We start from the raw sequence: 16,851 nt of genomic DNA, 5'->3' as shown, positions 1-16,851 counted from the left end.
AGACAGAGAAGGAGAGAGAGAAAGAGAGAGAGAGAGAGAGAGAGGGAGAGAGGGGACAAACGGGCGAGGGCGAGCAAGTTCGGTCGAGTCTCACGAAGTATGCGGGAGGCTTGTGGTCTACCTACGTGCGCGTACAGATGCACGCATACACGCGATACAGCGCAACGTGTGTACACACGTGGTGTGTAACGACCACCCAGGTACATCACGTATAGACGAGCGCTCTAGGAAAAGTGCGGGGTAGGGGGGGGGGGGGATGGACGTAGGGACGTATACGGTGTCGCGCCGCGGAGTGCACACGCGGAGCCGTACGTGCAGGGTGACAATTAGGGTGTTGCCGAAAGCAGCTATTGCTCTCCCTGCCGCCCTCGACAATCGATAGGTACGCGCGTCATCTACGTCGGTCGATGGAGATCCGCGGGGGAGATCCGTCCGCGGATCGGACGTGTTCGTCGATTGCACGGAAAAAGTAGTTCGATTGAATTGACCTCATAAAATGAGCAAACCAAACGCGCTTGCGTTGAAGAGAATTTCCGCTTCTTACCGAGCCGAATTCGGTTCTTACCGTCGGAAATCTCTGTTTATCTCGATTAAAATCCCGGAGACAGCACGGTTGGTTACGTATGTGCGTTCTTAACGTGCGTAATACGATTGTAAAACGTTACGTGCGTTACCCGGGACGCGGTTTCGTTCGCTCATCGCCAGGTGAATTCGAGCGAACTTTCTTTCTCTGTGGAAAACTGAGAGAAAGGACGACAGTAATGACCGCCAAGCGGAGGTTAAGAACAAGCGCGCGTTACTTTGGGCTCTGCAGGATTTCAGGATTAATTCGCGATCAGGCGGTGGAGAGCCGGACGCTCGCTCTTAAAGCGTTGCAGTTAACGCGCGCTTTTCGCGCCGAACACGTGACACGTACGTACCTAAAGTACGTTCCTGCGAAGGTAAATGCGCGCACACACACACACACCGTGTCCATGGAGGTCCTGCGGGTGAGTTTCGGGTCGAGCTAAGTAAGCGAGATATCTCTCTTTCTCTCCTTCTCTCTCTCTCTCTCCCTCTTTCGCCGATGTGCGCAGCGTGTTGGGACGCAGGGAGACAAAGTGGATGTGTGTGCAACGAGGACATCGGTGTGAGTAGGTAGGTAGGTATGTACCAACGTACGGCTCTCCCTTCGTTATACACAGGGTGTCCCATTGCTAAGAACAAAGACCGCCGGTTACCGACCGGCCGAAGATGTGCTCTTTGGAATATCCCCGGTAGGAAGTAACATGCTTGAAAAAGAGGTCTCATACGAAACAGAATTAAACTGTGACGACTCTTCCACACATCGGGCTGGGCCATTGTAATAAAGGTATTAATGAATACTAATAGAAATATGGAAGTATACCAAGAGAAAGAGGGAGAGAGAGAGAGAGAGGGGAGGTAGAGAATATTCGGAATATGATTATTAATTATTGGATTCTCTAATAACACATTGCATTGTCGTTACATTGGATCAACATTGTCCAACGTAGGCCAATGTTGAGCAAATATAACGTCAATGAAGTTATTGGATGCAGCTTGTCGCAGGCAAAAAGGATCGGAAATTCCCTTTTCCTCGAGCGATCTGTCACAAGAATGGCTGTCAATTGAATTACTACAACGGAATGTAGGAGAAGACGAAGAAGGAGACGTTTACCTAACCCCATTTACTTCTTACAATTCCGAGCGTGGCTTCAATCTTTCAAATTTCCGATAAACCCTCGCGAGAGGAGTCCCAGCAAGTATCGGCCGATGTCTTACTTCCGCGATGAAAATACCGCATTCGAGAGACCTCGTGAGAGACGGATTCCTAAAAGTTTCCTCCTAGACATTCGTGTACTTCTGCGGACCCGCGGTGGAATGCTGTCGGAGTCGCGGTCCGTCGAGTGTCCTCGTCGTTTCTGGAAACGACCGGCGCGCAGCGACGTCGAGGAAGATAGAGACCCGGTTGAACGTGGAATGTCGTCGACGAAGCAGCGCGTCGGGCCGCGCGGCCAAACAGACCGGCGACTTTCCGCGCGCGCGAATTGAGTCGCATTCCCGTCGGCCCGCCAGCGAATGACGAATGAATGATTTTCGGCGCGGGACACCCTGTGTGTGCATGTAACGCAGGCGCAGGCAGCTGTCACCTTACACCCATGGAGGAGGCATGGGGCTCTGCGGCGGCCATTCTCAACTTATCTCTAGGATCTTTGTAAACATGTCGTGAAATCCGAGTATTCCGACAGTGGCGTAGATCACGGGGTGGCGAAGTGGAGAGACTCTGTCGGGAGGCTGCGCCGGTCGAAATTCAAATCGGGCCGAGTCCGACGCGATCGCCGTCGTCGACGACGACGAGTTCGAATTTCGATTCGTCGCGGCCGCGCGTTAATGACTTCCGCTTATATTCCGCGAGGACGACGACAATCGCCCTCTGTCTTCTTCTCATTCCTTCCCTCCTCCCTCTAAGTCGCTTTTCCGATTCGGCCTTCTATTCCGGCATCGCGCTGTTTCCCGTCCCGATTAAAATCCTCGCCGGCGTCCAACGCGACGGCGTCGCGACGTTGCTGCGTGCTCGTGGTTCCCCTGGCAACCAGGACCACAGCGTCACTAAATGGGAGCGCATCTTTGTTCCGTGCTAATAAAAAGGACGCGCCGGCTTATACCGCGTGTGTCTCGCCCGTGCGTCCTCGTTTCGTTTCGCTCGGGATATGCGCTTCGGTTGCGATGACGATTCGGAGGCTACGGGGAAAATTACGCGTTCCCGATGGTGAAGTCTGACTTCGTGTCGGGAACACACGGAAACTTCCCCCGGTGAATGTGGATCCGGAGAGGCTGTTCAACGAAATGGGCCGTATCGTGGGCTACTTGATTTTAACGATCCGTTCGATTGTCCAGCTGTCCGACGCTCGGAATTAAGGAAAACTGCAAAAGTAGAGAGAATTCGAGACAAAAATTTCACCAAGAGAAGTCAGCCGATAGTTGATCGCTGAGACAAGAATATACGTGTGAGCGAAGCTGTCGTACGCGTGGTTATTCAGCACCCTATATGTACTCGAGGGTTTCGCGGCGAATTGGTATTTCGATCGATCGTGTTTTAATACATCGGCAAATATCGGTCGCCGACGTCCCTTATATATAGTCGCCAGCTCTCTTATTTTATCTCATCCCATTGTCGTCTCGCGTTAGAGTTAGAGCAATAACTAATGGATGAAGTGAAATCAAATTAAAAATTTACTTGTATTAATATCAAGCACCTAATCGTGGAGACAGAAATTATTATAAATTACATATTTCCCCCCCCCCCCCCCTCTCTCTCTTTCTCTCTCTCTTCATATCTCGCAATTGTAAATGAACTTTGACCTAGGTGGAAAAGACGTGAATTTGGACAAAAAATGAAGGCAAGGAGAGAGAGACAGAGAAAGAGAGGGAAAGATTCACATTTACAATTTAAATGTTTGCAATTATCTCTATAAGCGTGTAATATTCCTGCATTATATGAATATTACTAAATATTGAAATAATATTCTTATAATATTTTAAGAATGTTATGCAATATTTTTGTTATATTATAGAAATGTTCTTATGATATTAAAAAAATAATAATATTATAGAAAAATTTAAATAAATAAATAAATAAATAAATAAATATATATATATATATATATATTTCGACTTTATTTATAAATAAAACAACTAATATTGCAATATATTTGAAATAAAAAAACTGCAATTATATATATTATATATATACACACAGAGTTGAATATTTAAAAAAATATATATTATTAAATAATATTATTTTTTTAATATTATTAAGGGTGGATATATAATTATCTATTCTTTTAATTAATTCCAGAAATATTGCTTAATATTAAATAATATCATGCGCTTATAGGGATATGACATATATCTTTCGTCCCACCTATTTCTCTTCTCTTATGAAATGGATGTCGCTTACTGTCGAAGAAAGAAACGATGTTCGCTTATCGTCGGCGTTATCTGGGCATTCCACACATATACATACGCACACACTTACATACACGCACACGCGCGCGCACACGCACACACGCACACGCACGTGTATATACGCACACGAAAAATAATAGCATTTCTTCATACAATTATTCATCGCACATTTCTCCAAGACAGGTGGAGCGTTTTATTTGAAAACGTACATTATGTATAACATTACATCATGTATAACGTATTAATAAGAGCGTGTATAGTTACTGTTATGTGACATTTCGAGGCTATTGAAGATTCTGAGCCTCAGGACTCGCCAGACAAGAACCGCAGCAACGTGAAACATAATACAAGTTGCACCAGCCAGTCCTAAGCTCAGCCATGCGAAGCAGCCAGCGGCTAAGGAACGCGACGTACGAATCAGATTACATCTTGCGTTGGCTGCTTATCTTTATTCTTCACCTTACATCGCCTCGATTCACCTCATTTCGCTTCAGTGACCAACCCTTCGATCAGCGTCTTATAACGCCGGTACGCACGATCACACATTACGAGTAAATATATGCATATTATATTTGTTACAGATATTTGTACGTGTATGTATATGTTACATACTTTAAGAATATAAATATATATATATTTAGAAACATATTTATTTGCAATAAATTTTCGGGTGTTACAGTTCAATGATATAATTTTCTACATAGAATGTTGGCAAGTCCATAACGTAAAACATGAAGAAATCCAAACGATTCCTTCGATAAAGAATTTTTTACATAAATCTTTGTCACGTGTTTGTAATGTATAAAAACTATCTTAATCTTCAGCGTTTCCATCAGAGATTTTCGAAAAGAAATTTGATAGAATCTCAGGGAGATATTCGTCGCATTGCGACGAGAGATTTTAATAAACGTAAATTCGGCCGACTCGGTAAACTTGGTGATTTACTTATCACAATCGAAATAAAAAGGGGCAGAGAGCCGGAAAATTACGTAACATCGGTAATTTACAAAAGAAATATATTTATTTTTTTTCATATGACAATTGCTTTTCTCACGTCATACACACACACTTCAAAACTATAATTTCATAACTTTAAGTGTCATAAATTTTTAGTGTTATGTTAAAAATTATAATACTCTAGAGCAAGTACGATGACAAATCTTATTCGGTATCGGCACTGGTGGTCTGTATGAATACTGGAGCTTGCGCGCCTTGCGCGACTTGTATGAGTTGCGGCTGGGTCTGAATTGGAGCGGTCTGTATTATTATCGGCTGATTGCTGCCGCCCTGTACCTGCATACGAATCATCTGCAGTTGTTGGGGAGTCAGTTGTATCTGAAAGAAAGAAGCGGAAGATGAAAAGTCGGGACAAACGTAACATACAATACATACGAGAGCCTGATTTTTCTATTTACGGTTGTAACCTGAACGTGGTTACTTACTGGTATATTCTGTACTTCACCGCTAGGAGCGACCACCTGCTGTATAATCTGTAGCCCTCCAGTTTGAGAGGTGGGTGACTGTTGTGCCTGTTGCAGTTGAATAATTTGCTGGCCCGACGACTGTTGCGGACTTTGCACCGTGACCGTTTGCGTCGTACTCGTGCTGGTAGCTTCCTAAGATTTATAAACAGGCAAAAGACAGTTGAGCGCACTTGTCTGTTTGATTTCTCAAATCAGTCAAGAGCTAATGAATACCTGTTCCACCGAATTCCCGATGTTGATCGTTTGTATCTGCCCGGCGGAAGGTTGAACGATTTGTATGGGTTGTGTGGTGGCGGTACTACTCTGTACATTTTGATTGGCCGACGCCTGCTGTTGAGCCAGTTGAAAGTAATAGTGCACCTGATCCGAGTTCATGGACGTACGTACGGTACTCTCGGTCTGCGCTTTGCTTTGCTTCAGTTCGTCCCTAGGTACTATGTCTATGAGGAAATCAAATTGATCGTATTTCGTGATTGCCATCGCGATGTCGTTTCGTTGGAGGGTGCGTCGTTTGTTGTCTTCCGTGTGTACCCATGCCCGGAGGGTAAGCTCGTGTATAAAGATCTCCGCGGCTTTGGAAAAGAGCATGGGTGCCTCAGCGCTGATCATTTTCACATCGCCGTCCAGCTTCATAATCTTTTTTATCCTAGCTAATGGCAACGATTGTGTTTTCAGGTCCATCTATGGAAAAAAAATTGTTGATTCAATAAAAAAAAGGAATGTTAAGCAAAGGATCTAACTGCACTGTGTAGTCATTACGTGATGTACTAACGGTTGTGATTTTTTTTATCTCCTCCGAGACCTTTGGCCAGAACTGAACTAAGGATTGTTGGGCCTCGGAACTGCCTGGTGACGCAATTTGCAAGTCGCCATTTGAATCTCCTTCCACCTCGCTGTCTTGATTACTAAGAAAAATTATTGACACTGTGAGCAATGCAATACGTTAACTCGCAATTAAGTTTCTTATATTTCAATTGGTTCTTATGCTTTAGCAATAGAATAAAAAAAGAATTAATTCTTTAGAAATAGAAATAAAAAGCAAGGACAAAATGATCTTTGTTACAAACCTCCCTGATGAAAGTATTTTACTGAAAATCAATGAAATTTTACTGAAATATATTTGAAACTCTCTCTCGATCAACTCTATTTTATTATTATTCCATTAATATTTTAGTAAAAATTCAGTAAATTTTATGATATGTAATATTTCAGTATTACATTAAATTTCATGAGGAAAATTATGATTTATTTTGAAGTGTATTCAATAATTGAAGTGTATTTTGAAGTATATTCAATAATTTTTCAATGACTTTCATTTCACTTTTCATCGATTTCATAATACTTTCAGTAAAATATTTCTATCAGGGGTATACTAGTATAAACAAATAAGATCACGATCAAAGGTCTGTTTGTTACCGCTGAACCAGTGCGCACTTACAGAATCTAAAAAACATATACAGCTATCGTTTCGTATAAAAAAAAGAAGAGAAATAGAACGTGTGCAAGCCAACACAATCAGTTCAGCTATAAAGAACAGACCTTAAGTTTAATATTTTAGGCTTCCACAGTATGGAACCAGAAATTGACTTCAAGTTGTTCCTCTTTGTGAAGCAGTAACCTGTGAAGTACTGAAATATGCACACAAAATTCAGGAAAAGATGTGATACTAACCAGGAAGCTACACTGCTCCTACTTCTCGTACGCATTTCTTGATTGAATTGTTAGATATTTTGCAGCAGATTATAATTATAAAAATATAATGTATTATATTTTTATCTGTTAAATTTAATTAAAACCTGATTACCTCACTGATACTGCTATCAAATTTTTATATCAATAATTCCTACTTTTCCCATTTGATACAGTGATGTTACAACAGGTGTTAGTAACATATAACCTGAAAATGCACTTATTTACTTACGCATTTACGAAGAACACAGACATTTCCGTTCGCCGGTTTTTTGTGGTTACACGAAAGTTGAATTTCCTATTCTACGAAATTACTCCTATCCTCTTGTGACGAATTTTGCAAATAAACATGGCCTTTTAACCATGGCTTCTCAATGAAATCAACGATTACACGTAACCTTATTATTACAGATCTCTGCTACTATAAATATTATTATATTGGAAATTTAGTTGAGTATTTGGGTACGTGAAATCAAACAAATAAACTCGATGCGTTGCCGGAAATACGTTAGTGGTAACGTTAAATTAATCACACAAATTAACACAAAAATAGCTACGAGCTTCGACTCGTTGATTTCTGTGTATATGTTGTCTGTAGTGAACAGCATTGCCAATTCGAAGTTTTCAAGACCTGTCATATGCCTCGCTAAAAAAACCCCCAGAATAAGCTAAAATTAAGTCCGCTGCACATTGTGTTTCTTTTATTGGCTCATTTCTAGTAAGTTACTAGAACATAATATAGGCCGAGTCTACACACGCTGCAAATCATCGATTTAAAGCCCGTATCAGTCTACGGATTAGAATTGAGATTGAATTAAAATTTGGTCAATCAGAGCAAGATTCACTAAACCTGAATTTAACGTCGTTTTATCTTTATTGCTCATCAGATGTAAAATAAGAATAGAATAACATTTTTGTGCTGACAACGCACCCTTCGAACACACCCTACGGCTGCATTCCGATATTCACTTTCAGTACTGAAAATCTATAATTCATATCACATATATTATAGATTTTCAGTAGTGACAGTGAATATCGGAACGTAGCCTGAATAAGATTTTACATTTTAGTGGTCGAGCGTTAGCATGAAAAGATAGCTTTAGGGTTTTATAGAGACTTTTCCGACACACATTAGAAGAGAATCTTCGAACAACATGGCCACCCTACAGAGAGCTATCTAGGTTTCCTGTTGTTTTTGTTGTGTCCATTAGACGATCGCGTCCCTTACGAGAGACGCGAGATTATCGCAGTGTAAAGGAAAAACATAAAAGGACTACACATGAAGATATTTCCCGTCCGGTACTACGATTTATTTCCGTAGAGAAGAACAATTCACGAGCCTACAAAATCATCGAAAAATCAGGTTTGCACAATTTTTATATTAGGTTATGCGTATATGTGCAATAAGGGCATTTTCACACATCAAGTACATACGATAGCTGTGTCTACGCGAGGACAATGTACGTAAATTCTGTATAAATATGTAAACAATAAATAATCCATAAACTAATTCACAAACGAACCAAGTCACAGATCACTAACCACGTTTTGTTTATAAATACAAGTCTACAATAGGTACAGTAAGTTTTCAACTTTTTTTCTCTAAACAATGAACGTAATTTTTGACAGATGTTTTACTGTCAGAAGTCGTGACAGATGTGTTCCTGTCAGTAGTAACGCTTAAATCGGAGGAATCGCAGCGTCCGATAGTGCTGGAAGCGCTTTTTGCTGAAAATTACAATTTTAATATTTAGAGCAAAAGCTTACTGCATCCATTATAGATTCAGGTTGCGTTCCGTTATTCATCGCGAATGCTGTCAGTTTTGCGAATGTTCCGATACGGGCTGCGGCACATGCGAAAATATTACGAACGCTATGGCGTCACTAATTTTGATGTAGATGTTACGACACTGCGCACGGCGAGGTAAAACAGTCGCGATACAAGATGGCCACTTATCCAGTTACTGAAATATCCTTAATAGTTTACCGAAATTGCATTTTAAACTCCATGTCTGAATATGACGAAACAATATTTTCAACATAACTTTTACATACTTTAAGTATCCGAATTCGCCGATTTATTTCTTTCCACATTTCGACATCTGAATTGTTTTCATTTGAATCACGTCTTCATGTAATTTTTAAATTTACAGTATTAATAAATTTGTAAATTAATTTTTGTTCGACATTTTGTTAGATGTTCTCCTATTTTTGGTGGCACCACAAGATATGTAACAGATATAATCTGAAACTAAATACAGAAAGCGTACTGTTTTATAGTCGCGTTCTGTTTTATAACCTCGAAAGCACGCGAAAGCACGCGGAATTAAAACGGAACGCTGAAAGCCGCATATTTACATGCTTTGATAGCATCAGTACTCGCAGTGAACAACAAAATGCACCCTCAGCTTAACGAAAAAATTATGGTTTCATACGTCATTTATCAAATACATAAATGACATATGAAATTGATCAGCTTGAGGCGCTTTGCAGAAATTATCAATCTTTCCGAGTATATATAATAATAAATATTTTCAAATAATTAAATAATAATAAAAGATAAATAATTAATAATAATGATAAGCAAGAAATAAATAATTAATAATCATAAAATAATATATAAATAACTTCATTATTCGATCGAGAAAAAAATTGTTTTATGTACCTTATTTTTAATTTTACTCGAAAAATTTCATCGTTATATTAAATTATTTTGTGAAATCTGACATTTTTGTTAACATTTTTTTCACTTTATGTTGTGCCTATCTTCATTCCCATGTTTAGACCGAACGAAAGATAATAAAAGCAGTTTATTTAATTTCGTTGACACACATAATGCGTACCGAGTACGCCGTTGAATAGGTATTTTTGCGTAAGATCTCTTTGTCAGAGAGTTTCGAAGATAAAAGCCTATTCGGTACCGCAAGTAGTTAGTTATTTATTATACTTTCGGACGCGGGCTGACCGTGGCCTAATTCCTTATTCTATTGTATTGATCGTTCGATCACCCCATTGGTCGATAGGGCGTGACGCCTTGCGGATTCGCGCGCCGAAACTCGCGCACGTGTATGTACAGTCGGCATAACGAAAATAGCGACACTTTTTTTTTTTTATATAAGTTTCACAATACTTTTGTCCGATAGGAGAATTCGTTTTTTTAATAATTCTCAAGAAATACATTTTCCTTCGATACGAAGTGCGTTGCAAAGCTCATCGAAAAAAAAATGTTGCGACATTTTTCTGCCGACTATACGCTAAAGCTTTCCTCAGTAACGGCCGCGTTTTTCCGGAATAAGTAGCATTTAACAAGCATGCGGCTCGTTTTTCATCTATTTTCTTTCCGACTGCAATTAACGGAATTTTCAGTTCGGAAAATGCTTAATATTCAATGCGTCAAAATGACGTACGTTTGTTATCTAAGCAGTCACATCAAATCCTTAACTCTGACACTACAAATCATCTGCCAAACGTACACGCGTAGTTTTTACTTTCCTTCTCCCCTCAGCGACTACGATCGCTGACTCATACGTGTATTCCTCCGCTGAACGAATGACCTCAAAACTCGGTCGGTGGCGGACCTAACGAAACTGCCCTAGGTGAGTGGCTTTGTTTGGAAACCCATTATATTTCTAAGACACATCGTATTATTTTTACATAAATTTTCATATTTTCTAATAGACAAGAATGACGCGCAACTTTTGTAATCTTCCTATTTGCAACTATCTTCGTAACTAACAGAATTAAATATATGAACTTAATTTTATAGTTTTAACTATACAGTAAACATCACGTATGGACAATACATAAATTATCCTACATAATTGTAGACGTAATTTTAAAATCTACGACACGGCGCCGATGTGCAATACGATGTGCGTTTGAGAATAAAGTGAGGAGCAAAACAATTTGAACGCTTTGAAATTGGTTATGCAAAAAGATGTCACGATGATTGATACCCGTTTCTACCATCGTGGTTTAAATCTGATCGACGATTAACTCAATGGAGTTGACCAATCACATTGATCGGTTCAAGCAATCGACCAATGCGATTGGTCGGACGATTCAATTCCATGGAATTAATCGTCAATTATTATCTAAACTATGACGGTAGAAACGTATATGAAAGTCACGTTACCGACGCGCCTGCGTAGCAATCGATTATAACAACAGAAATTTATTTTCACATCTTGTCACTTCGGCTGTTGTCATAATCGATCACTACGCAGCCAATTTCAGGGCGTTCACACCGTCTTGCCCCCACTATATACAGGGTGTCCCAAACTAATCTCAGTTCCCGTGGTGTACAAGTAGAACGGCTGAAAGCGAGCAGAAAAGTCCTATACTATTTTGCAGATAACACGCAAACTGTTGAATTATTAATTAAAGAAGCCTCTGTAAATGACCATTTTCAGTCATTGATAACTCGAGATTTTGCGCGTTATTTACAAAATGGTACAGGACTTTTCTGCTCAGTTTCACCCGTTCTACTTGCTACAATACGGGAATTAAGATTAGTTCCGGACACCCTGTATACACCGACAGGTGGTGAATCGTATCGTGAGAGGGAAAATGTTCTCTTCCATTCTGACACGTCATTTTGCGTCAGAGTGGGAAAACAACATTCTCCTCTTACGAAACGATGCATCGCTGGTCTGTGTACAGTTAGAATTTTTACGCACGATACAACTGTAAACACAAGACATAAACTCAAAAAGCTGAAGAACCAATCAGAATATTATTTTAGGTTCGTGTACTTTAGAACAATTACATATACTTTGGAATAGTGCTCGGATTTGAAATTTCTGAGTGATTTTCGAGGACTATGCCTATTTTCTTTTCCTGCCCCTTGTTACTCCCGCTTGTCCTTCGAGCCGTGCGACTAATAGTCATTGCGCCTCGGGCACTCACTCAGCCTCGGGACTGTCAACTTCATAATATCTGCAAGATGTTCCTTGGTTTCTGAAAAGTTCTTATTGAAACTAATCTTTTATGTATATTGTTTCTATACCCTATCAGCATAATATATATTATAATTTACAACGATGCAACCGTAGTTTCGACAAGAATTTTTCAATAATTAAGAAACGCCTCACAGGTCTTGTAAATATGTCGGACCTGAAGTTACACACCGCGACTATCAATCACTTGGTTCGACGGGTAAACAAAAGAGAGAAGGAGAAGAAAATAGGTGTAGCGCTCGGAAAGATCCCGTCGTCCGTTCCTCGCAGTTATCCGCCGCGAAAGAAGTCAAGTTATTGTGTTATGTAATGTGATATTAATTGTGATATTAATTCGGGTATTATCTTTCAAGGCCATGACTTTTGGAGTGCTGGTCCTTAAGGTAGTTGGTCTATCAAAACATTTTCTCAGAAATCTTTTTAAACTGTGTGCTGATGGAAATATTATCTACGCGTCTGTAAAGTTAAAAAAAAATTCGGTAAATGAGACATTCGCAACTGAAGATGACATTTTTTATTCGTGTTTCTTGATTATATGTATAATGGACTTTTAATTTCCATTTTTTATTTATTCTAACCATATTTAAGACTTTAATAACTGCTGCGATATTAAGAACTAATTTAGAGATATTAAACACAAATTTCTGAATTTTTGACCTGTTTGTTTTGAAGAATATAGTCATACAAAATTTTCAATTTATAATAACTCCCATGATATATGTACAGTCGTGGACGGAAAGGTTATCGTATTTTTTTTCCAATGCAGTTCGGAACACAAACATAATAGTCCAACGAGAAAGAATTCGTTTCGAAAAACAAGTTCTCTCATTATTAGATCGTCGATTGTATGTACATACTTAAATATTTATATATCAATTTCTATTATGTATACACCTCTATTATCTCAATTGACGTATATAACATTAATAAGCATATTAATAAGTATATAACATTAATAAATACAGCATTAATAAGAAAAATAAAAAAATAAATAATATCTCCGTGTTTGTAATACTATGTATATATTTGTTTTTATTTCTCACGAAATTAACATTTACTAATTAGATAGTTAATCAAAGTTACAGGAAAAAATTTTTTTTCAGTAAATAATAAATGAAGGGGCTCCTTAATATCGCCCTGAAAATCCGGCACTCTACGGATCAACTATCTTAAAGTATGGATGAATGCAAAATACTTATCGAGGATGAAAAAGAAGAAATTATATCAGACCTCGAGGAGGATTTTACAATAGGATATTTTATTCTTTTAGAAGACTTATTATCTGGCTATCCTCATGTTTCACAATTTGTACATAAACTGTATGATCATATCAAGAAGCAACGAAAGGAAATTAATAATCTACGAAATAAACTTGCTGAGCAGGTATCCCTGGCAAAATAATTGTTCTTACGTATAATGATATAAAAAAAGGGTCATTTGAAGTGTTACCAGCTGAAATTAAGTATGACTGCTTCGAAAAACGGCTTACTTCTGAAGATCTAGCAATGATTTCAGTGTACACTTTTTGAACTGGCACAGTCAGTACAGAAATAGGAAATAAATCTATTGTGGCTAATGAAGAATTCATAGATTGACTATAGAAATATATATGGATCTAGATTTCTATAGTAAAGAGAATTAATATTGGCATTTTTTATATAATTTCTTTAGTATAGATTGTGAAACGTTACTTTTTTTTCTTTTTTTAGAAACATCAAAGCTTACCTCATGAGAAAACATATGTAGACGGTGAAACCCAGACAAACCCCTCGAATCTTCATGAATCTTTATCACAAAATAAATCTTCATCGCAAGATTCGGATATTAATAGTAATGATAAACCACCTACTACTACAATAGATCAAATAAAAAAGATAGCGGAATCAACTTTATCACAAACTGGTTTTGGATACAAAGAAACACACGGGATATATTATGTTTATAACAGTGGATATTATTTTGACACAGTATGTATCTGATTAAACTCGTATAAATCGATTCTAGACATAAAGAATAAAAATAATGAGCATTAATATTTATATAATACTAATATTATTTTGAAGAGATATGGCCTATATTATGATGGAAATACTGGAATATGTTACTACTACGATAAAGTTAACAACACGTATCAACTCCACAGTCAAGTTGAAGTTCGTACAAATGAAGCTACCAATGTGTCTCTTCCTTCCATGCAAAAGTTGGAGGATGCTGGGAAAGTAAATGAGGTCACTATTCATGCAATTAATTACGTACTTAGTAATATTCGCACTTTTTTATAAGGAAATATTTGATATGTCCCTCCTATTTTCAATTACAGGCTTCAAATGAGATAGACGGATTAATAAATAGCTTCTCAGATATAACACTTGAAAGATGTAGGCCACAAATTCCAGGTAATTATTTTAATATGCGTACGTGAGTTTTTTTGTGGGATAATGTGAAAAACAAAAAATAAAACAAAGAAGAAAATTCGACAAAAACGTGAGGATGGTGAATATTTAGGGAGCGAAAATGATGATATCTGAGAAAATGATTCTCCAGAGAGCGATGTCCAAAACCGGGACATAAGACGTCTTTAAGGGTTTCGAAAGGATAAGAATGTTGTTAATTTCAGATTTAGTGAAAATTGAACCATGCATGAGAATGATTGTCATAGAGACCAATATGGAGGAATTAAAAATAGGCAGTCTCTTTCTCGTAACATGCACAGGAGGTACAGTAGGTAGAAAAGGAGATCACTTGTTGTTAATACCGGATGAAAGTATCAGCAAGGTATAATCATTGTTTCAAAGTTCCTATCCTCATATATGCACTTGTACTTCATTTTTTTTTTTACTATAATATTAATAATAACTACGTATGTATGTATTCACAGCATCACGCACGCTTTATATATGACGAAACTGACAAACAATATCGGATAATCGATTATGGCTCAACGAATGGCACATTTTTGAATGGCAAGAAGCTATCGGAGTTTAATCCTTACGTGATAACGCACGGTTCGACCATAAAGATTGGCGAGACAAAACTGGTATGCCATATTCATTACGGAAGCGAGTCATGCGATTATTGCGACCCGGCAATCATGGAAATCAAATTGAATCTTAAGAAAAGTTCCATCGACAAGTAAGCATCTTGCAACAATGTTTGGAGTAAACGAACTCGCGCTCTTTAGATATGTAACTATTGAATTTCATCGAGGATTCATTGACCGCAGGCCGATACCGAAACATAACAAGGGATACGAAATGCTTATGAAAATGAACTGGTCGGAGGGTTGTCCCTTGGGCAAAAACAAAGACGGGATAACGGAACCCGTAAGTTATTTCCTCAACGTCATTAACTTGTCTCAGTTAGCGCAAGAGGCGATTTTTGCGCTTCTGTCTCGCGCATACACTGTGTCTCAGTTTTGATACACTGGATCGCGATATCTTCAAGATATCCCTGTGATTTTACATACACACATAACACACGCGTTGTATTGCATTTATATTGTTGAATGGGAAATTATAACATTGATGTTATGTTACTATTAGTTAATGCTCACCGGGATACGGTTGGTACATGGAATACGCCATTCGGCCCAAATACATGATGTTTGATTGAATATTGAAACTGAAAATTACACTGTAACGAAGAATCATAGTTTTCTGCGATGTTTCAGATACGTTTTGTAAAGAAGAAATTTTTTCACAATTAAGCAGCATATATTGTCGACACCTTGGAATCAAGTTTTCGTCGTATGGAAAATGCGCGACCGTTTCGAATCAAAATAAAGTCATTTTGACTTTCTGACTTTGGTACGTTCTTTGGGTAATTTCTCATTTTATGTCGATTGACGTAAAAATAACGTGATATTTTTGACATCGTCATAAAAATAACATCACTTAATCATCATTTTTAAAGATTATATGACTAAGTTCTGTTATAACAAGAAGGATCTTGGATCGATCGAGGAGAACTTTCCCAACATCGAAATTGATCCTAACATGGAGGAAAAACAAACAGTATGATGAAAAACACAAGAACGTTTATAACGAAATAATGGATTGAGACTCGTTGGCGAGATAAATCCCGTATCATTTCGAATTAAATCGAAAACTTAGAATACAAAAGTGACTTGCAATTACTTGTAAATGTTGGAAACGTTTCCCTAGAAAAATCAATATAATGATTTTTCTTTATAAAATTAATAATTGTTAATAATTGTTAGTTGACTTATTATTCAACATATTTGCTGTTTTGTCGGACGTATTCCGTGTCGTGTACTGTCGTGTTTCATATATCGATAAGTCTCGTCTTATTGTAATCAATTTGCAGAGTTGGGTAAACTAATTTTTACTTTTAAAAGATAATGCCCGTAAAATCAATTTAGGTAAACTGAAGATTATCTAATTCGAAACTAAATTAAAAGTTAAGTTAAATTAACTTAATAAAGTTAACAAATTAATTATGCAGTCATATACGTATATACATGCTTTTTTCATATAATCAACTTTTTAATCGTGAATTTCTTCATCGTAAATTTATGCTATAAAAAAAGTATTATAAGAAAGTATATGTATTATAAATAATATTATAAATGTATTATAATATAGTATATATTATAAAAAAGTATATGTATTATAAGAAAGTACTAACTTTTGTGTCTAGTATTCCATACAAAAAAAAGAACTATTCAACAAAACAAAAAAGTTCTACTAGTATTTTTGATTTTTTGATTTTTCTTATTTTTTTATAATTTT

General features: G+C 37.7%; 2 protein-coding genes across 5 annotated transcripts; one reads left to right on the top strand and one right to left on the bottom strand.

Moving 5' to 3' along the window:
* Positions 1–4,985: 4,985 nt before the first annotated feature.
* On the bottom strand, positions 4,986–7,730 carry LOC106748913 (nuclear transcription factor Y subunit gamma). Its single transcript, XM_014627845.1, has 5 exons — positions 7,375–7,730; positions 6,226–6,358; positions 5,667–6,134; positions 5,412–5,585; positions 4,986–5,304 (listed from the first exon to the last, which is right to left on the bottom strand). The coding sequence occupies exons 1-5, from the start codon at positions 7,395–7,397 to the stop codon at positions 5,131–5,133; spliced, it is 972 nt and encodes a 323-aa protein (XP_014483331.1). The 5' UTR covers positions 7,398–7,730; the 3' UTR covers positions 4,986–5,130.
* Positions 7,731–8,320: 590 nt separating this feature from the next.
* Positions 8,321–16,786, top strand: LOC106750190 (angiogenic factor with G patch and FHA domains 1-like). 4 transcript variants are annotated; one of them, XM_014630358.1, is made up of 10 exons: positions 8,321–8,505; positions 13,204–13,483; positions 13,810–14,067; positions 14,164–14,328; positions 14,421–14,496; positions 14,718–14,875; positions 14,979–15,232; positions 15,324–15,423; positions 15,771–15,906; positions 16,013–16,786. In XM_014630358.1, the coding sequence occupies exons 2-9, from the start codon at positions 13,277–13,279 to the stop codon at positions 15,804–15,806; spliced, it is 1,254 nt and encodes a 417-aa protein (XP_014485844.1). In that variant the 5' UTR covers positions 8,321–8,505; positions 13,204–13,276; the 3' UTR covers positions 15,807–15,906; positions 16,013–16,786. The 4 variants fall into 4 exon arrangements, with proteins under 4 accessions (XP_014485844.1, XP_014485835.1, XP_014485826.1 ...); XM_014630349.1 differs by having other exon boundaries at positions 15,324–15,906; positions 16,045–16,786; XM_014630340.1 differs by having other exon boundaries at positions 15,324–15,906.
* The last annotated feature ends 65 nt before the right edge of the window (positions 16,787–16,851 follow it).

This window comes from Dinoponera quadriceps, unplaced genomic scaffold (genome assembly GCF_001313825.1).
Source record: "Dinoponera quadriceps isolate SergipeBrazil2010 unplaced genomic scaffold, ASM131382v1 scaffold37, whole genome shotgun sequence".
Lineage (NCBI taxonomy): Eukaryota > Metazoa > Arthropoda > Insecta > Hymenoptera > Formicidae > Dinoponera > Dinoponera quadriceps.
This window is presented reverse-complemented; position numbering and strand designations above follow the sequence as displayed.